The sequence below is a fragment of the Siphateles boraxobius genome, unplaced genomic scaffold (genome assembly GCF_051911475.1).
Source record: "Siphateles boraxobius isolate OS27281-9 unplaced genomic scaffold, OSU_SipBor_1 172, whole genome shotgun sequence".
Taxonomy (NCBI): Eukaryota; Metazoa; Chordata; class Actinopteri; order Cypriniformes; family Leuciscidae; genus Siphateles; species Siphateles boraxobius.
Window position 1 is genome coordinate 196,533 of NW_027508780.1, and position 23,346 is coordinate 219,878.

Genomic DNA, 23,346 nt, shown 5'->3' on the forward strand with positions numbered 1-23,346 from the left:
AGCCGAGAGACTAACAAGCCGAAAGGGTAACAAGCAAGCAAGCCAAGAGAGTAACAAGCAAGCAAGCCGAGAGAGTAACAAGCAAGCAAGCCGAAGGAGTAACAAGCAAGCAAGCCGAGAGACTAACAAGCAAACAAGCCGAGAGAGTAACAAGCAGAGAGAGTAACAAGCAAACAAGCCGAGAGAGTAACAAGCCGAGAGAGTAACAAGCAAACAAGCCGAGAGAGTAACAAGCCGATAGTAACAAGCCGAGAGAGTAACAAGCCGAGAGAGTAACAAGCCGATAGAGTAACAAGCCGATAGAGTAACAAGCCGAGAGAGTAACAAGCAAGCAAGCCGAGAGAATAACAAGCCGAGAGAGTAACAAGCCGAGAGAGTAACAAGCCGAGAGAGTAACAAGCCCAGAGAGTAACAAGCCCAGAGAGTAACAAGCAAGCAAGCCGAGAGAATAACAAGCCGAGAGAGTAACAAGCCGAGAGAGTAACAAGCCGAGAGAGTAACAAGCCCAGAGCACAGCGCGGCATGCACTAACTACCAGCAACACTACACTACTGCACTAGACGCTTTACACACACCCTGTGTGTACACACACTTGACCTCTTCTCTCACACACACCTGACCTCACCTCACACACACCTGCCCTCACACGCACAACTCACCTCACACACACCTGACCTAACCTCACACCCCTGACCTCACCTCACACACCTGACCTCATCTCACACACACCTGACCTCACCTCACACACCCCTGACCTCACCTCACACACACCTGACCTCACCTCACATCTCACACACCTGACCTCACCTCACAAGCAAGCCAAGCAAGCCAAGAGAGTAACAAGCAAGCAAGCCGAGAGAGTAACAAGCAAGCAAGCCGAGAGAGTAACAAGCAAGCAAGCCGAGAGAGTAACAAGCAAGCAAGCCGAAGGAGTAACAAGCAAGCACGCCGAGAGAGTAACAAGCCGAGAGGGTAACAAGCAAGCAAGCCGAGAGACTAACAAGCCGAAAGGGTAACAAGCAAGCAAGCCAAGAGAGTAACAAGCAAGCAAGCCGAGAGAGTAACAAGCAAGCAAGCCGAAGGAGTAACAAGCAAGCAAGCCGAGAGACTAACAAGCAAACAAGCCGAGAGAGTAACAAGCAGAGAGAGTAACAAGCAAACAAGCCGAGAGAGTAACAAGCCGAGAGAGTAACAAGCAAACAAGCCGAGAGAGTAACAAGCCGATAGTAACAAGCCGAGAGAGTAACAAGCCGAGAGAGTAACAAGCCGATAGAGTAACAAGCCGATAGAGTAACAAGCCGAGAGAGTAACAAGCAAGCAAGCCGAGAGAATAACAAGCCGAGAGAGTAACAAGCCGAGAGAGTAACAAGCCGAGAGAGTAACAAGCCGAGAGAGTAACAAGCCCAGAGCGTAACAAGCAAGCAAGCCGAGAGAATAACAAGCCGAGAGAGTAACAAGCCGAGAGAGTAACAAGCCGAGAGAGTAACAAGCCCAGAGCACAGCGCGGCATGCACTAACTACCAGCAACACTACACTACTGCACTAGACGCTTTACACACACCCTGTGTGTACACACACTTGACCTCTTCTCTCACACACACCTGACCTCACCTCACACACACCTGCCCTCACACACACAACTCACCTCACACACACCTGACCTAACCTCACACCCCTGATCTCACCTCACACACCTGACCTCATCTCACACACACCTGACCTCACCTCACACACCCCTGACCTCACCTCACACACACCTGACCTCACCTCACATCTCACACACCTGACCTCACCTCACACACACCTGACCTCACCTCACACACACCTGACCTCACCTCACATCTCACACACCTGACCTCACCTCACACACACTTGACCTCTTCTCTCACACACACCTGACCTCACCTCACACACACACACCTGACCTCACCTCACAAACACACCTGACCTCACACACACCTGATCTCTTCTCTCACACACACCTGACCTCACCTCACACACACCTGACCTCACCTCACACACACCTGACCTCTTCTCTCACACACACCTGACCTCACCTCACACACACCTGACCTCACCTCACACACACACCTGACCTTACCTCACACACACACCTGACCTCTCACCCCTGACCTCACCACACACCCCTGACCTCACCTCAAACACACACCTGACCTCTTCTCTCACACACACCTGACCTCACCTCACACACATACCTGACCTCACCTTACACACACCTGACCTGACCTCACCTCACACACACCTGACCTGTTTCTCTCACACACACCTGACCTCACCTCACACACACACCTGACCTCACCTCACACACACACCTGACCTCACCTCACACACACACAGACACACACCTGACCTCACCTCACACACACACACACACACACACCTGACTTCACCACACACCCCTGAACTCACCTCAAACACACACCTGACCTCTTCTCTCACACAAACCTGACCTCACCTCACACACACACCTGACCTTACCTCACACACACACCTGACCTCACACCCCTGACCTCACCACACACCCCTGACCTCACCTCAAACACACACCTGACCTCTTCTCTCACACACACCTGACCTCACCTCACACACATACCTGACCTCACCTTACACACACACCTGACCTCACCTCACACACACCTGACCTCTTCTCTCACACACACCTGACCTCACCTCACACACACACACCTGACCTCACCTCACACACACACCTGACCTCACCTCACACACACACACACACACACACACACACACGTGACCTCACCTCACACACACACACACACATCTGACTTCACCACACACCCCTGAACTCACCTCAAACACACACCTGACCTCTTCTCTCACACAAACCTGACCTCACCTCACACACACACCTGACCTCACACACACACACACCTGACCTCACCTCACACACACCTGACCTCATCTCACACCCCTGACCTCACCTCACACACCTGACTTCACCTCACACACACCTGCCCTCACACCTCACACACACACCTGACCTCACCTCACACACACCTGACCTCTTCTCTCACACACACCTGACCTCTTCTCTCACACACACCTGACCTCACCTCACACACACACCTGACCTCACCTCACACACACCTGACCTCTTCTCTCTCACACACACCTGACCTCACACACACACCTGACCTCTTCTCTCTCACACACACCTGACCTCACCTCACACACACCTGACCTCATCTCACACCCCTGACCTCACCTCACACACCTGACCTCATCTCACACACACCTGACCTCTTCTCTCACACACACCTGACCTCACCTCACACACACACCTGACCTCTTCTCTCACACACACACCTGCCCTCACACCTCACACACACACCTGACCTCACCTCACACACACCTGACCTCTTCTCTCACACACACCTGACCTCACCTCACACACACACCTGACCTCACCTCACACCCCTGACCTCACCACACACCCCTGACCTCACCTCAAACACACACCTGACCTCTTCTCTCTCACACACACCTGACCTCACACACACACATGACCTCACCTCACACACACCTGACCTCATCTCACACCACTGACCTCACCACACACACACCCCTGACCTCACCTCAAACACACACCTGACCTCACCTCACACCCCTGACCTCACCACACACCCCTGACCTCACCTCAAACACACACCTGACCTCTTCTCTCTCACACACACCTGACCTCACACACACACATGACCTCACCTCACACACACCTGACCTCATCTCACACCACTGACCTCACCTCACACACACCCCTGACCTCACCTCAAACACACACCTGACCTCTTCTCTCACACACACCTGACCTCATCTCACACCCCTGACCTCACCACACACCCCTGACCTCACCTCAAACACTCACCTGACCTCTTCTCTCACACACACCTGACCTCATCTCACACACACACCTGGCCTCACCTCACACACACCTGACCTCATCTCACACACACACCTGACCTCTTCTCTCACACACACCTGACCTCACCTCACACACACACCTGACCTCACCTCACACACACACACCTGACCTCACACCCCTGACCTCACCACACACCCCTGACCTCACCTCACACCCCTGACCTCACCTCAAACACACACCTGACCTCTTCTCTCACATACACCTGACCTCACCTCACACACACACCTGACCTCACCTCACACACACACACACCTGACCTCACCACACACCCCTGACCTCACCACACACCCCTGACCTCACCTCAAACACACACCTGACCTCACCACACACCCCTGACCTCACCACACACCCCTGACCTCACCTCACACACACCTGACCTCACACCCCTGACCTCACCTCAAACACACACCTGACCTCTTCTCTCACACACACCTGACCTCATCTCACACACCTGACCTCATCTCTCACACACACCTGACCTCACCTCACACACACCTGACCTCTTCTCTCACACACACCTGACCTCCCCTCACACACACACCTGACCTCACCTCACACCCCTGACCTCACCACACACCCCTGACCTCACCTCAAACACACACCTGACCTCTTCTCTCACACACACCTGACCTCACCTCACACACACACCTGACCTCTTCTCTCACACACACCTGACCTCACCTCACACACACCTGACCTCTTCTCTCACACACACCTGACCTCACCTCACACACACCTGACCTCACCTCACACACACCTGACCTCATCTCACTCACCTGACCTCCCCTCACACACACCTGCCCTCACCTCACACACACACCTGACCTCACCTCACACACACACCTGACCTCATCTCACTCACCTGACCTCCCCTCACACACACCTGCCCTCATCTCACACACACACCTGCCCTCACCTCACACACACACCTGACCTCACCTCACACACACCTGACCTCATCTCACTCACCTGACCTCCCCTCACACACACCTGCCCTCACCTCTCACACACACCTGACCTCACCTCAAACACACACCTGACCTCTTCTCTCACACACACCTGACCTCACCTCACACACACCTGACCTCTTCTCTCACACACACCTGACCTCACCTCACACACACACCTGACCTCACCTCACACACACCTGACCTCATCTCACTCACCTGACCTCCCCTCACACACACCTGCCCTCACCTCACACACACACCTGCCCTCACCTCACACACACACCTGACCTCACCTCACACACACACCTGCCCTCACCTCACACACACACCTGACCTCACCTCACACACACACCTGACCTCTTCTCTCACACACACCTGACCTCCCCTCACACACACCTGCCCTCACACACACACCTGACCTCACCTCACACACACACCTGACCTCTTCTCTCACACACACCTGACCTCCCCTCACACACACCTGCCCTCACACCTCACACACACACCTGACCTCACCTCACACACACACCTGACCTCTTCTCTCACACACACCTGACCTCACCTCACACACACACCTGACCTCACCTCACACACACACACCTGACCTCACACCCCTGACCTCACCACACACCCCTGACCTCACCTCAAACACACACCTGACCTCACCTCACACCCCTGACCTCACCTCAAACACACACACACCCCTGACCTCACCTAACACACACACACACCCCTGACCTCTTCTCTCACACACACACACCCCTGACCTCACCTCACACACACACACACCCCTGACCTCACCTAACACACACACACACCCCTGACCTCACCTCAAACACACACACACCCCTGACCTCACCTCAAACACACACCTGACCTCTTCTCTCACACACACCTGACCTCAACTCACACACACACCTGACCTCACCTCACACACAGCTGACCTCATCTCACACCCCTGACCTCACCACACACACCTGACCTCTTCTCTCACACACACCTGACCTCACACACCTCACCTCACATCTCACACCCCTGGCCTCACCACACACCCCTGACCTCACCTCAAACACACACCTGACCTCTTCTCTCACATACACCTGACCTCACCTCACACACACACCTGACCTCACCTCACACACACACCTGACCTCACCTCACACACACACACACCTGACCTCACCACACACCCCTGACCTCACCACACACCCCTGACCTCACCTCAAACACACACCTGACCTCACCACACACCCCTGACCTCACCTCACACACACACACACACCTGACCTCACCACACACCCCTGACCTCACCACACACCCCTGACCTCACCTCAAACACACACCTGACCTCACCACACACCCCTGACCTCACCTCACACACACCCCTGACCTCACCTCACACACACACCTGACCTCACACCCCTGACCTCACCTCAAACACACACCTGACGTCTTCTCTCACACACACCTGACCTCACCTCACACACACCCCTGACCTCACCTCACACACACACCTGACCTCACACCCCTGACCTCACCTCAAACACACACCTGACCTCACCTCACACACACACTGTAAAAAGTTTTCCTATAACTAAAATCATTCCCAGTGTATGCGGTGCCAACACACAGACAAACGTGTGCTTCTGCCAAAAGTTTGGCAATAATATGCATAGTTATAAACTATGAAAGCGTCTCCAGTGCGAAAAGGAGTTTTTGCCGCTGTGGACAATATGTGCTGCTGAAAATCTGTTGCTTCTTAAGCTTCTTTTATGGCAGTCATGGATTTTTGCAATTAATTTTATATATATTTTTGCTCTATTTTATTTATATTTTGTTATTCTTTATTTTTGTGTGTGTGTGTGTGTGTTTCATAGGAAGGGACACAAACGTGTTAGTCTACATCAAGAGAAGACTCGCCATGTGCTCCAGAAAGCTCGGCCGCACGCGAGAAGCCGTCAAGATGATGCGAGACGTGAGTGACCTTTGACTCTTGACACACACTCTGAACCACACCGAAGATACGAACGCCATTTTCATTAATAATGGAATCAGCAAATTGAAAGTGATATTCAGTGAGAGATATTGAAAATAATGCACAACTGAGGTGCAGCCATGATGCAATTAAACCATGCACACACACACACAGTCACACACAAACACACACACACACAGTCACACACACACACACACACACACACACACAGTCTGCAGTGGTGGAGAATGTGAGCTGTTCCTGTGTTTCCTGCAGTTAATGAAGGAGTTTCCTCTGCTCAGCATGTTCAATATTCATGAGAACCTGCTGGAGTCTCTTCTGGAGCTGCAGAACTACGCTGATGTTCAGGCCGTGCTCGCCAAGTACGACGGTACGACCAACACACACACACCGTTACAGATGTCTTTGCATGTATTGCATGAGAATATTGTGAGGAATGAGAGCAGATACTCTGTCCTGATCGTGATCTGTGAGGGGAAATATACTTATTAATTTCTGACATTTCTATTGCTTTCCATGTTCAAGGACTTTGTATTGTTTCAATTTTAATGCGCATTCAAATTAAAAGCCTGTTTTTACGTATGTGAACTGTGGGTATTTGGCCCTTTTCCACCCTGTTTTTACACACCTTGTGTCTTGTTTGAGTCCTCAGGCGTATGTTTTGAGTCTTTTATGGATAATGATGTACTTCTCAATCGTCACATGATTGTTGTCTTCCACAGACATCAGTTTGCCAAAGTCTGCCACGATCTGCTACACAGCGGCGCTTCTGAAGGCCAGAGCCGTGTCTGATAAGTGAGTTTGCATTTGCCTGCTCTGTTACACATGAGGCTTGATAATGGTTTAATTGCAAAATAAATGAATGCTACATTATATAAGGTTTTTATCATGTGAATGCACCAGATGCCACACTAAATTTCTTCTTTCTGCACTGTTAGTTATATATCATTGAGCAGGAACTTTGCACACATCCACCTTATTTAGCAATGCAGAGGTCAGCTGTTTTCCTCTATTTCACTGTGTTTATATTTATGCTTATAAATTAAAATAATATAAGAAATACCAGTTTGCAATATAAAGCAGCATAACGGACTGGTTTTGTAAAGGTAAAATAAATAGAAGCGTATAAAGCTGTAACATTTAACTTACAAACGTTAAAAAACAAGGTGGACAGAAGAACAAATGACCGTAACAGAGATTGTTTCGGCTTTACAGCAGCTCTAGAATAAAGTTATTGTCCAGCTAAAGTTAGTTTTGATTTATTCACTTCCGTTGCAACGATCATTAGTTATTAACTTAGGGGCCACTAACACACACCGTTCTAACAGAAAACCCTTAATGCGCTCCGGCCGCCCATCCGCACAAAACAGTGCCTCTCGAGAAAATCCTGAAATAGGTTCAAAGCTGCAAACGATTATCCGTTATCTCTGTGCAAACCTCAAAAACGAAACCCGCGAAAACGCAGATGGCGCGCAAATGCGCATCACGTGTTCAGTCGATAGTAGGGGTGGAACGGTACATGTATTCGTATTGAACCGAATCGGTGCACGAATTTACACGTAGAATACACGGTATAAAAATAAATAAAACTCTAAATAGCGATAAAATTCGCTCAATTCACGTTTGGTCTGAACGCAGCATATTGAAAAAAGTGCGATGTCAATATTGCAATGCTGAAGTGTGTGTGTACGCGTGCGAGAGAGGGAGAGGCGCGGGCGCGATCGAACTGTGTGTGAGCGAGAGAGAGAGAGCGAGAGAGAGAGAGAGAAAATCTTTGAGACCCTCCACAGTCAAATCAACCACTTCCAGGCCCAGGGAAGTGTGCTGATGTGTGGGGATCTCAATGCCAGGACAGGATCCCTACCCGACTACACCACAGATAACGGGAATAATTATATATTTGGACAGAGCTTTCAACAAAACAGTGTCAATTTTTCAGGGACTAACTCTGATGCTCAAGTGAATAAAAACGGGAGGCTTCTACTTGAGCTCTGTCGAAGCCTCGGCCTGTACCTCGTCAACGGCAGGGTGAGAGGGGATTCTCTGGGGAGATACACATACAGCTCATCTCATGGTTGCTCAACAGTTGACTACATGATCACAGATCTAGATATATTCTCTTTCAGAGCATTCACGGTCAAACCACTAACACCCCTATCAGATCACAGCCAAATTACTGTGTATCTGAAAAGGAAAGACAATACTAACATACACCCAATACAACCCAGTAAACTGTACAACATCAAAAATATTTACAGATGGGTTCAAAACAGCACTGAAAAATACCTGGCCGCATTGGACCACCCCCAAGTGTGCTTACTTATGGATAACTTCATAGAATACGATTATCCTCAAAATGAAGATGGCGTAAATCTGGCTGTAGAAAACATAAATTACATATTTGATTATCTGGCAACAATATCTAATCTTAAAACCACTAAGAAAAATCATAAGCAAAAACCAAATAATGAAAAATGGTTTGATTCGGATTGTAAAAGAATAAAGAAAAACTTAAGACATCTTGCAAATCAAAAACACAGACAACCAGACGATCCAGATTTACGTCTTCATTATTGTGAGGAGCTTAAAAAATATAAAAATACACTCAGAAAGAAGAAAGAACAGTACATCCAAAATCAGCTCAAAACTATTGAAGAATCTGTCCATTCAAACAGTTTCTGGGACAACTGGAATCTCCTGAATAAAAAGAAACATGAACAAATTACTATACAAGATGGAGACACCTGGAAAAATCACTTTGAACAACTTTATAGCAAATTAGACATGAATATAAAACAAACACAAATATATGAAAAATTAAACCATTTAGAAAACATAATTGGCAAATACCAAAACCCGCTAGATTACCCAATCACAGAAAAAGAGCTGATGGATAAAATACAGGCTCTGCCAACAAAAAAGGCAAGAGGACCAGACGGCATCCTTAACGAAATGCTTAAAAATATAAACCCCAAATTCAAATTAGCCTTAATGAAACTGTTCAACTTGGTTCTGAGTGTTGGTCATTTCCCTGACAGCTGGAATAGAGGACTCATAACACCCATATTCAAGAGTGGAGACAAATCAGACCTGAACAATTACAGAGGCATCTGTGTGAACAGTAATCTGGGGAAGATGTTCTGCAGCATCATCATCACGAGACTCGTTCACTTCCTCACAGAGCACAATGTCCTGAGCAAAAGCCAGATTGGATTCTTACCAAATTTTAGAACATCAGATCATATTTTCACCCTACATACCCTGATTGATAAATACATCCACCAAAACAAAACTAAAATATTCGCTTGCTTTGTAGATTTCCAGAAGGCCTTTGATTCGATTTGGCATGAAGGCCTTCTTTCTAAACTTCTAGAATCAGGTATCGGGGGCAAAACGTACAAAATTATAAAAACAATGTACTCAAACAATCAATGTGCAATTAAAATTGGCAATAAACAAACTGAGTTCTTCACTCAAGGGCGGGGTGTGAGACAGGGCTGCCCACTATCACCGACCCTCTTCAATATTTACATTAATGAATTGGCGAAACTCGTAGAAGAGTCGGCAGCTCCTGGCCTCACACTACACGACTCCAGTATAAAGCTCCTGCTGTATGCAGATGATCTGGTCCTGCTGTCTCCAACAGAAGAGGGTCTACAGCAGAACCTGGACACCCTGCATCAGTTCTGTCAGACCTGGGCCCTGACCATCAACCCAACGAAAACTAAAGTACTAACGTTTCAGAAAAGACCCAGATGTCAGGGAAAGAGACACAATTTCACCCTTCGTATGACCAAACTTGATCATGTCACAAGCTACACATACCTCGGGCTGAAAATAAGTGCAACTGGAAACCTAAATTTGGCCGTGAATGAACTGAAAGAGAAAGCAAGAAGGGCCTTCTATGCCATCAAAAAATCTATCCAAATTGAAATACCAATCAGAATCTGGCTCAAAATATTCCAATCAGTCATAGAACCAATTGCATTATATGGCAGTGAAGTTTGGGGTCCTCTCCTAAATCACGAATTTGACAAATGGGACAAAAATCCGATTGAAACCCTGCATGCCGAGTTCTGTAAGAGTATCCTGGGAGTACAGAGGAACACACCGAACAACGCATGCAGGGCAGAATTAGGCCAATACCCTCTACTAATACACATTGAGAAACGAGCCATCAAATTTTGGAAACATCTAAAAATGAGTGACCCCAACTCTTATCATTTTAAAGCCCTTAAAAACCATGAAATGAACACTGAGAAGAGCTGGTCCTGAGGCTCCACACACACACTAACACCACTAACAGTGATCCGCCTCAGGACACACACACCCTCAGACACACAATCCGGCCCAACCACATGATCAAAGCACAACAGGAGAATTACCTGACCTATTGGACTCAATCAACAGAAAAACAAAGCAAACTAGAATGTTATTTGGCCCTAAATAGAGACTACACAACCGCAGAATACCTGAGTACAGTGAAAGACTGTAAACTAAGAAGAATGATGACGAGGTACAGACTGAGCAATCACACTCTGACTGTAGAGACGGGCCGACACCGACAGAACTGGCGGCCCAGAGAGAGACGCATCTGCCCGTACTGTGAGCAGGGAGAAGTGGAGACAGAGCAACACTTCCTCACCAGCTGCCCCAACTATGAGGACATTAGAGGGACTTTTTATACAAAATTTGAAATACTTTGCCCTAACTTCATACAATTAGACAACAAAACACAATTTCAACATCTATTAGGTGAAAAAACAGATTGTATCATACTAGCAGCCAGATACATTGATGCTTGTCACAAAAAGAGAGAGTCGACGACTAATCAGTGATGCGCCCACACACACACACACACACACACACACACACACACACACACACACACACACACACACACACACACACACACACACTCAAACACTTACACACTGAATTCTAATAGAATTCAGTTGAAATGTTCATAAACTGTTCTAATTATTATTATTATTTATGTATTTATTTTTATTTGGTACACTGTTAATATGTACAATTAATTTAATTTGTACATTTAGATTTAAGTCATATTATAATATTTGATTATTTTGATGTCTTTATGTATTCCAAGCTTTGGCAATATTGTATTGTGTACAGTCATGCCAATAAAGCAATTTTGAATTGAATTTAATTGAATTGAGAGAGAGAGGCGCGGGCGCGATCGAACTGTGTGTGAGAGAGAGAGAGAGAGCGAGAGAGAGAGAGAGAGAGAGAGGCGCGGGCGCGATCGAACTGTGTGTGAGAGAGAGCGAGAGAGAGAGAGAGAGAGAGAGGCGCGGGCGCGATCGAACTGTGTGTGAGAGAGAGAGAGAGAGCGAGAGAGAGAGAGAGAGAGAGAGGCGCGGGCGCGATCGAACTGTGTGTGTGAGAGAGAGAGAGAGAGCGAGAGAGAGAGCGAGAGAGAGAGAGAGAGAGAGAGAGAGAGAGAGAGAGAGCGAGAGAGAGAGAGAGCGAGAGAGAGAGAGAGAGAGAGAGAGAGAGAGAGAGGCGCGGGCGCGATCGAACTGTGTGTGAGAGAGAGAGAGAGAGAGCGAGAGAGAGAGCGAGAGAGAGAGAGAGAGAGAGAGAGAGAGAGAGAGAGAGAGAGAGCGAGAGAGAGAGCGAGAGAGAGAGAGAGAGAGAGAGAGAGAGAGAGAGAGAGAGAGGCGCGGGCGCGATCGAACTGTGTGTGAGAGAGAGAGAGAGAGAGAGAGAGAGAGAGAGAGGCGCGGGCGCGATCGAACTGTGTGTGTGAGAGAGAGAGAGAGAGAGAGAGAGAGAGAGAGAGAGAGAGAGAGAGAGAGAGGGAGGCGCGGGCGCGATCGAACTGTGTGTGAGAGAGAGAGAGAGAGAGAGAGAGAGAGAGAGAGAGAGGCGCGGGCGCGATCGAACTGTGTGTGAGAGAGAGAGAGAGAGAGAGAGGCGCGGGCGCGATCGAACTGTGTGTGAGAGAGAGAGAGAGACAGAGAGAGAGAGAGAGAGAGAGAGGCGCGGGCGCGATCGAACTGTGTGTGAGAGAGAGAGAGAGAGAGAGAGAGAGAGAGAGAGAGGCGCGGGCGCGATCGAACTGTGTGTGAGAGAGAGAGAGAGAGAGAGAGGCGCGAGCGCGATCGAACTGTGTGTGAGAGAGAGAGAGAGAGAGAGAGAGAGAGAGAGAGAGAGAGAGAGAGGCGCGGGTTCGATCGAACTGTGTGAGAGAGAGAGAGAGAGAGAGAGAGAGAGAGAGAGAGAGAGGCGCGGGCGCGATCGAACTGTGTGTGAGAGAGAGAGAGAGAGAGAGAGAGAGAGAGAGAGAGGCGCGGGTTCGATCGAACTGTGTGAGAGAGAGAGAGAGAGAGAGAGAGGGAGAGGCGCGGGTGCGATCGAACTGTGTGAGAGAGAGAGAGAGAGAGAGAGAGAGAGAGAGAGGGAGAGGCGCGGGTGCGATCGAACTGTGTGAGAGAGAGAGAGAGAGAGAGAGGGAGAGGCGCGGGCGCGATCGAACTGTGTGTGTGTGTGTGAGAGAGAGAGAGAGAGAGAGAGAGAGAGAGAGAGAGAGAGAGAGAAGAGAGAGAGAGAGAGAGTGAGTGAGAGAGAGTGAGAGAGAGAGAGAGAGAGAGAGAGGCGCGGGCGCAATCGAACTGTGTGTGAGAGAGAGAGAGAGAGAGAGAGAGAGAGAGAGAGAGAGAGAGAGAGAGGCGCGGGTGCGATGAACTGTGAGAGAGAGAGAGAGAGAGAGAGAGAGAGAGAGAGAGAGAGAGAGAGAGAGAGGGAGAGGCGCGGGTGCGATGAACTGTGAGAGAGAGAGAGAGAGAGAGAGAGAGAGAGAGAGAGAGAGAGAGAGAGAGAGGCGCGGGCGCGAACAGTGGAAACAAAAACATACTCCGTAAACATATAATTCAAACTGCAAAGTGTTTACATAATTTGTGTACACTCGCAATAAAACACAACATTGTGCTTTTGTCACACTCTCTTGTCAAACTGTAACCTACAACTGTCACCCAACCAAAATCACACACACACACACACAGTTTTACTTTTAAATTACACATTCTACATTGATTAAAAAAAGAAAATCAAATATGGTTTTTAATGGTAGCCTAGTATTATTTTATACGGAAATCAATTATTTATAATTCAGATGAGAATAAAGTTAGGGTTAATTAAAATTAAGAAAAACAAATATATTGATCTGAAATATGGCAAATTAATTTTAAATTCATTCAAACACACCAAACATATGGCAGGGTCTTTGTCTTTTTATTAATTTAATTAATAAACTAATTAAATTATATAAAACTATTGTCAGTGCACTACAAATGAACTGGTTCTATGCCTTTATTAATAAAACTTTTTAAAAAATTTAAAAATACAAGGCTTAAGAAATTTATAAAAATGCCTTCTGCATTTTTGTTTTGCTTTTCACTGCATTGTACCGAAATCGTACCGAACCGTGATGTCTGAACCGAGGTATGAACCGAACCGTGACTTCTGTGTACCGTTCCACCCCTAGTCGATAGGTATGCGCGTTTGAATATATATGTGCGCAGGCGTGTAGTCCTTCTTCACAAATCAAACCTCAACAAACTACTTGTCTGGCCTTAAAAGTTTATAATACAGAAAATGTTGTCGCGTCTGCATAGCCGCACGAACCGGAATTATCCCGACAACGTTTTATCAGTACAGAGGTAAAGGGAAGGAGGCCTTCACAAGGGAGAGACTAGTGACACTTCAGGACTGCGTTGTCGTCGTGTCCAGGCGCTGGTCCTTCATCAGATCCGGATAAGGGGTGGTGACGGCGCAATGGATAAGACACATGCCTTTGTTGTGAGAGACCCGGGTTCGAATCCACTGTGAGACACCAATGTGTCCCTGAGCAAGACACTTAACCCCTAGTTGGCTCCAGAGGCATGCGACCTCTGACATATATAGCAATTGTAAGTCGCTTTGGATAAAAGCGTCAGCTAAATGAATAAATGTAAATGTAAATGGATACGGCCTGGATCCGGCGGACTGCGGTAAACCTCGGGATAATCAGAGACTAATATTAGCGTAGATGCCATCCTTCTTATGATGTACAGAGTACATCAGGATTTATGGGAAGTGTACCCGGTTCCGGCTGATCTAAACTATGCAGCCTAACATTGAATTATAGAAGTCTATAGAGGTTATGTGAATGCTAGGTCAAAGAGATGTGTTTTTAGTCTAGCTTTGAACTGACAGACTGTGTCTGCTTCCCGGACAATGTTAGGAAGATTATTCTAAGGTTTTGATGCTAAATAGGAAAAGGATCTACCGCCAGCAGTCGATTTAGATATTCTAGGTATTATCAACTGGCCGGAGTTTTGAGATCGCAATAGACGTGAAGGACTATAATGCGTTAAGAGCTCGCTCAAGTACTGGGGAGCTAAACCATTTAGTGCTTTGTAAGTAATCAGCAATATTTTAAAATTTATACGATGTTTAATAGGGAGCCAATGCAGTGTTGACAGAACCGGGCTAATATGGTCGTACTTCCTGGTTCTGGTAAGAACTCTAGCGGCTGCGTTTTGGACCAGCTGTAGTTTGTTTATTAAGTGTGCAGGGCAACCACCCAGTAGAGCATTACAATAATCTAGTCTTGATGTCATGAACGCATGAACTAGTTGTTCCGCATTTGTCAATGAGAGCATATGACGTAATTTAGATATATTCTTAAGATAAAAAAATGCGGTTTTACAGATACTAGACACGTGATTTTCAAATGAAAGATTGGTATCAAAGAACACACACACACACACACACACAGGTTTCTAACCGACGACGAGGGCTTGACAGAGCAACATCAAGTGTTAGACAGTATTCTAGGTTATTACGTGAAGTTTTTTGTCCAATAATTAGAATCTCTATTTTTTTCTCAATTAAGTAGTAGGAAATTACTAGTAATCCAGTTTTTTATATCTCGGTTAATTTGGTGAATTGGTAAGTTTCGTCAGGGCGTGAAGAAATATAGAGCTGAGTATCATCAGCATAACAGTGAAAACTAATGCCATGCTTCCTAATGATATCTCCTAAGGGTAGCATGTACAGAGAGTGTGTGTGTGTGTGTGTGTGTGTGTGTGTGTGTGTGTGTGTGTGTGTGTGTGTGTGTGTGTGTGTGTGTGTGTGTGTGTGTGTGTGTGTGTGTGTGTGTGTGTGTGTGTGTGTGTGTGTGTGTGTGTGTGTACCCTAACCCTAACCCCCGGTCCTAGTACTGAGCCTTGTGGTACACCATACTGAACCTGTGATCGATAGAACATCTCTTCATTTATTGCTACAAACTGATAACGGTCAGATAAATATGATTTAAACCATGCTAGTGCAATTCCACTAATGCCAACATAATTTTCGAGTCTATTTAAAAGAATGTTGTGGTCGATTGTGTCAAATGTAGCACTAAGATCAAGTAACACTAATAGAGAGATACAACCACGATCGGATGATAAGAGCAAATCATTTGTGACTCTAATGAGAGCTGTCTCAGTGCTATGGTGCGGTCTAAATCCTGACTGGAAATCCTTGCAGATATCATTTCTTTCTGAAAAAGAGCATAGTTGTGAGGATACTGCCTTTTCTAGTATCTTTGACCGAAAAGGTAGATTCGAGATCGGTCTGTGATTGACTAATTCTGTAGGATCAAGTTGCGTTTTTTTGACAAGTTTAATCATAACCAGCTTAAAGGGTTTGGTACGTATCCTAGAGACAAAGATGAATTAATGATGTTAAGAAGAGGATCTATGACCTCTGGAAGCATCTCTTTCAGTAGTTTAGTCGGTATAGGTTCTATCATACATGTTGTCGATTTAGATGATTTAACGAGTTTATAAAATTCTTCCTCTCCTATAGCAATGAATCAATTGAAGTTTTCGTCGGGGAGACTACAATTTTACATAGTTACAATTTATTTTCTCCCTGATATTATCAATCTTTTAAGTAAAGAAGTTCATAAAGTCATTACTGTTGTGCTGCTTGAAAACGTCTGAGCTTGAAGCTTTATTTTTCGTTAGTTTAGTCACTGTTTCAAATAAATTCCTAGGGTTTCGTTTATTTTCTTCTAATAGGGTTGAAAAACCAGCAGATCTAGCAGCATTTAAAGCCTCTCTGTATGGAATTGTTCTCTCGTTCCATGAAATGCAAAATATCTTAGTTTTGTTTTCTTCCAGTTTCACTCCATTCTTCTGGCCGCTCTCTTAAGGGCCCGGGTGTGCTCGTTGTACCACGGCGTTTGACTATTTTCTTTAATCTCCTTTTAGCACAAAGGAGCAACTGTGTCTAAAGTGCTGGAAAAGAGAGAGTTAAAAGTTTCTGAGTTAAATGGCTGTATGGTGCCCTGGTGGCCTGTATACAGTAGCCAGCACAAATCTCAAACGTGATTTATCATTTACACTAGATATTGCTATATTAAGCACCAACACTTCAAAATAATTATATTTGAAACTAGACTTATCAGTAATTCTGAAAATATTACTATAAATTACAGCAACACCTCCCCCTTTGGCTTTCATAGGAGGTTCATGTTTATAACCATAATCTTGGGGGGTGGATTCATTTATAAGTAATGTAATTGTTTGGTTTTAGCCAGGTTTCTGTCAAACACTGCACATCTAGGTTATAATCTGAAATCATATCATTAACAATAAGTGCTTTTGAAGTAAGGGATGGAATATTCAGCAACCCAAGCTTTATCATTTGTTCAGTTGTATTATATCTATTTTTTATTTGTTGAACATCAGTTGAATCTTTACCCTTAGATGGGTTTGGAAGTTTTTTATATTTCCTAATTCGGCTAACAGACACAGTCTTTATATTATGATATCTAGGTTAAAGAGTCTCTATGTGATGGGATTTATCTGACTCTAATAACTAATATCTAATAACTCTAATGTGTGTGTGCAGGTTTTCTCCAGAGGCGGCGTCACGGAGAGGTTTGAGCACCGCAGAAATGAATGCAGTGGAAGCCATACACAGAGCCGTGGAGTTCAACCCACACGTACCCAAAGTGAGTCGCACACCCTCAACGTTACATAGCTGGGTAACACCGTTACACACAGAGTGTGAGAATGTGAGATTGAGAGTGAGAGCGCGAGAGGGAGCGCGAGCGCGAGAGCGAGCGCGAGAGGGAGCGCGAGAGCGAGCGCGAGAGGGAAGGTGAGAGGGAAGGTGAGAGGGAGCGCGAGAGCGAGCGCGAGAGGGAGCGCGAGAGCGAGCGCGAGAGGGAGCGCGAGAGGGGGCGCGAGAGCGAGCGCGAGAGGGAGCGCGAGAGGGAAGGTGAGAGGGAAGGTGAGAGGGAGCGCGAGAGGGAAGGTGAGAGGGAGCGCGAGAGCGAGCGCGAGAGCGAGCGCGAGAGGGAGCGCGAGAGCGAGCGCGAGAGGGAGCGCGAGAGGGGGCGCGAGAGGGGGCGCGAGAGGGAAGGTGAGAGCGAGCGCGAGAGCGAGCGCGAGAGGGAGCGCGAGAGGGAGCGCGAGAGCGAGCGCGAGAGGGGGCGCGAGAGGGGGCGCGAGAGCGAGCGTGAGAGCGAGCGTGAGAGCGAGCGCGAGCGTGAGCGCGAGAGCGAGCGTGAGCGCGAGAGCGAGCGTGAGAGCGAGCGCGAGAGTGAGAGCGAGCGTGAGAGCGAGCGTGAGAGCGAGTGTGAGTGAGTGAGAGTGAGCGCGAGAGTGAGCGCGAGAGTGAGAGCGAGCGTGAGAGCGAGCGTGAGAGCGAGTGTGAGTGAGTGAGAGTGAGCGTGAGCGTGAGAGTGAGAGCGAGAGCGAGCGTGAGAGCGAGCGTGAGAGCGAGCGTGAGAGCGAGTGTGAGTGAGTGAGAGTGAGCGTGAAAACTCTCACCGTTTTCAAACTGTCTGCTCTCTTTCCCTCCCTCACGCATATTAATGAATTAAGTTGACTGAATATCTTTGAGAACACACAATGGTAAAAGGTCGGAAGACCGAAGTTTCACTGAAGCATTCGGATATATTTTTTTCATGAACTATCGCTGGTTGTAAATTGTGCTAGAAAAATCTTCCCTGAAAAGCGTTTTCCCACACATTCAGATAAACAACACTTTCAATAAACAAACAACAACAAAAAAAATCTATCCAGTGATGAAATGTTTTCTGTGTTGAGACAAATCTTGTGCGATGTCCTAACTGCCGGCATAATCACACAACGTGTGCCATGGTCCGTTAATGACACCTCCAATTCGCGAACTAATGACTCCTTTGAACCGATTCACTTTAATGAATGGTTAAAACAACTGATCTGTCCAACACTGAACTCACGAGACGTAACGAATCGGTTACACTTTACATTAAGGTTCCATTTATTAAACTCTAGTTAACTACATTAGTTAACTATAATAGTTTCTATGCAGATTTACTCCATTCAAAAACCACCCCAGTCATTCAGATGATTCATTCTTTCCAAAGTCATCTGGTGAAATTGTTTTCATATCGTGACATATATCACAGAAAAATAAAATATCGCAATGTAATTTTTTCCCAATATGGTGCAGCCCTAGTGTGAGTGAGCGTGAGAGTGTGAGAGTGTGAGAGTGAGAGCGAGAGAGTGAGTGAGCATGAGTGTGTGTGTGTGTGTGTGTGTGTGTGTGTGTGTGTGTGTGTGTGTGTGTGTGTGTGTGTGTGTGTGTGTGTGTGTGTGTGTGTGTGTGTGTGAGAGTGTGTGTGTGTGTGTGTGTGTGTGTGTGTGTGTGTGTGTGTGTGTGTGTGTGTGTGAGTGTGTGAGTGTGTGTGTGTGTGTGACCGTGTGTGTGACCTGTTTTGACCCCGTGTCTCCTCAGTACCTCTTAGAGATGAAGAGCCTAATCCTGCCACCGGAGCACATCCTGAAGCGCGGAGACAGCGAGGCGATCGCATACACATTCTTCCACTTGCAGCACTGGAAGCGAGTCGAGGGAGCGCTCAACCTGCTGCACTGCACCTGGGAGGGAAGTGAGTGACACACACATACACACATACACTCTCACACACACACACACACACACACACACAAAGAGAAGCTGAGGCACACACACATACACTCTCACACACACACACACAGAGAGAGAAGCTGAGGGACACACACAAAACACACACTGAATATAAGGGACCAACACACACACACACACACACTGACCAGATCTGTGCTACACAAATAGATCCTGCGCTCGGCTTCTCTTCTCTATTGAGAAACACTTCTGAAAAACAAGAACAAATGTGGGCGGGGCTTGATTTTGTCTGTGGGGGATTGATTGGATGGATGTGGTTTGCTATTGGCTGATCTCCTGTGAGAGACAGGTTGCCCCTCTTGTCATCAAAGAGATGCTGCTGTTATTCTGATTCAAGATTACCAGGAACATGAATTTAACACAATAATGATGATTTGCACTGTTAAATCATTTCAAATATACACTACAATATTTGTCAATTTTGATTTCATGGAGACATTAAGAAGTCGCAATCTAGAACCATGAATCATATCAGAGACAGAAGACTCCATCACAGTAACTACAGATCTACTCAAAATTATGACAAAACATCATGTCCTGTGGCTGATATCTTGTCAGATTCAGAGAAAACTGCGTCGCATCAGCTTTATTTCTACAGCGCTTTATACTGTACAGAACGTTTCAAAGCAGCTTCACTCTAATTAGCAGGAAAATAACATAATCAATGATCAAAGTTTATTAAATACGAGATAAAATTCAGATTCAGCTGTAAAAGCAGCTCTTCAGGAGATGATAGAGTCATTATTCAAATCAAGTTTTATTCTCATCCAATAGCATCGGTGCGGTCAGATCAACAATATTACTGAATATTAAAGTCCCCCTGTGGTGAAAATCCAGCGTTTAATGTTGTTTATATGTCTATGTGGTGTTTTTAATATGCTTTAAGACAAACCATGTGTAAATTCATAAGTCGACATAAGAGTATTTTCTCCTTAAAACTGCAGTGAACCAAAGACAGTCTCAAAAACACGCTTTGAAATCGCTGGTGTTTCTGACGTCACAAACTACCTTGTAACCAATCAGATCAACGTGTGATCGTCAACGAGTGGATCTCTGAGTGAGTGAATGAGTGGAGGCGGGGCTCATTTGCATATTCATAGAACCACGCATACTAAAATATTTTGAATGTATTTCAACACCCTTGCCTCATCAAGGAAAAGGAAAAAAACATAAATATGTAATTTTGGTGATCAAAGATGAGTTTGAAGGGATTAAATGACTGACTACAGGGAGACAGAGGCGAGGAACACGTATTCCATTTCTGTCACTGATGGAGTTTGTAACTCGTATTGAAGGGTTGAAATGAAAGTGAATATTGTGTGTTGATGGACTGATGCTTCAGCTTTCAGGATGATCCCGTATCCTCTGGAGAAAGGACACTTGTTTTACCCGTATCCGGTGTGCACAGAGACCGCTGACAGAGAACTGCTGCCTAGTAAGAGATTCTCCTGTCTAATAAACCAGTGATTACTGACGCTCGCTCATCCTTACACACGCTTCATCGTGTACGCTCAAATGTACTTTTTAGTTGTTGTCATATTTTTTTGATTAGTCAAGTTTTAGTTTGGGAGTTTTAGGGAATAAAAACGTGGTCATATTTAGTCATGCTGTGCAATAGTTAAACTGATAATCACATTGATTTTGCTCACAATTGTAATAATGATAACTGTTAATGATTGTTGTCATTCGATAAATTTCTTTTTACATTTCTTTACTTTCACCTGTCAGCAGAAATCAAGAGAACGTCGACTCAAACACATGCTTTATTTTACTTCTCTAGTTTCCTCATAATATCATCATGTAAATTTAACACACTCTACATAAACTCAAGTTTCTCTCAAAAAATAAAACGGTGAAATTCCACTAAAAAAACAGCAAAAAGACTATCGTCTCACAGAGTTTGCTTGAGTGCATTTATTCTGCAATCAGAAACAATAAAGTCTCATGTTTGGATTTATTACAGAAGTTTTGCTGACTGATTCATTGGAGGAACACTCTTATTATCAAACGCTTTCAGGTGTTTCGGGAGATTGACAGCTGTGATCGCTATAACAATAACAGCATACGGGTTTAACTAGTGTTCATTTCACTAATGAAAACTTGTTTATTGAAGGCCTTACTTTCATTTCAGCACAAGATCTCAATGCAGATCATCTACTCAGAGTTACTAAAAAAGGCCTTCAATGAACATTTTTCGTTGAAGTTTTTCATTAGTGAAACGAACACTAGTTAAACCCGTGTGCTGTTATTGTTATAGCGATCACAGCTGTCAATCTCCAAAAACGATCCACGCATTTGATAAGACTGCGTTTGATAAGACTGTGTTTGATCGACGCGTTTGATAAGACTGTGTTTGATAAGACTGTGTTTGACAAGACTGCGTTTGATAAGACTGCGTTTGATAAGACTGCGTTTGATAAGACTGTGTTTGATAAGACTGTGTTTTATAAGACTGTGTTTGATAAGACTGTGTTTGATAAGACTGTGTTTGATAAGACTGTGTTTGATAAGACTGTGTTTGATAAGACTGTGTTTGATAAGACTGTGTTTGATAAGACTGTGTTTGATCGACGCGTTTGATAAGACTGTGTTTGATAAGACTGTTTGATAAGACTGTTTGATAAGACTGTGTTTGATCGACGCGTTTGATAAGACTGTGTTTGATAAGACTGTGTTTGATAAGACTGTGTTTGATAAGACTGTGTTTGATAAGACTGTGTTTGATCGACGCGTTTGATAAGACTGTGTTTGATAAGACTGTGTTTGATAAGACTGTGTTTGATAAGACTGTGTTTGATAAGACTGTTTGATAAGACTGTGTTTGATCGACGCGTTTGATAAGACTGTGTTTGATAAGACTGTTTGATAAGACTGTTTGATAAGACTGCGTTTGATCGACGCGTTTGATAAGACTGCGTTTGATAAGACTGCGTTTGATAAGACTGCGTTTGATAAGAATGCGTTTGATAAGACTGCGTTTGATAAGACTGTGTTTGATAAGACTGTGTTTGATAAGACTGTGTTTGACAAGACTGCGTTTGATAAGACTGTGTTTGATAAGACTGTGTTTGATAAGACTGTGTTTGATAAGACTGCGTTTGATAAGACTGCGTTTGATAAGACTGTGTTTGATAAGACTGTGTTTGATCGACGCGTTTGATAAGACTGTGTTTGATAAGACTGCGTTTGATAAGACTGTGTTTGATCGACGCGTTTGATAAGACTGTGTTTGATAAGACTGTGTTTGATAAGACTGCGTTTGATAAGACTGCGTTTGATCGACGCGTTTGATAAGACTGCGTTTGATAAGACTGCGTTTGATAAGACTGCGTTTGATAAGAATGCGTTTGATAAGACTGCGTTTGATAAGACTGCGTTTGATAAGACTGCGTTTGATAAGACTGTGTTTGATAAGACGGTGTTTGATAAGACTGCGTTTGATA

At 45.6% G+C, this 23,346-nt stretch overlaps 1 protein-coding gene across 2 annotated transcripts in view; it reads left to right on the top strand.

The window, feature by feature from the left end:
• The window catches only part of st7 (suppression of tumorigenicity 7), a 49,128-nt gene that overhangs the window by 21,947 nt on the left and 3,835 nt on the right, over positions 1 to 23,346 (top strand). For both annotated transcript variants that reach the window (XM_077232505.1, XM_077232506.1), the window contains exons 9-14: positions 6,789 to 6,886; positions 7,163 to 7,277; positions 7,630 to 7,702; positions 17,819 to 17,921; positions 19,697 to 19,847; positions 21,246 to 21,338. In XM_077232505.1, the coding sequence (XP_077088620.1) occupies positions 6,789 to 6,886; positions 7,163 to 7,277; positions 7,630 to 7,702; positions 17,819 to 17,921; positions 19,697 to 19,847; positions 21,246 to 21,338 (633 nt within the window). The remainder of the gene's footprint in view (positions 1 to 6,788; positions 6,887 to 7,162; positions 7,278 to 7,629; positions 7,703 to 17,818; positions 17,922 to 19,696; positions 19,848 to 21,245; positions 21,339 to 23,346) is intronic.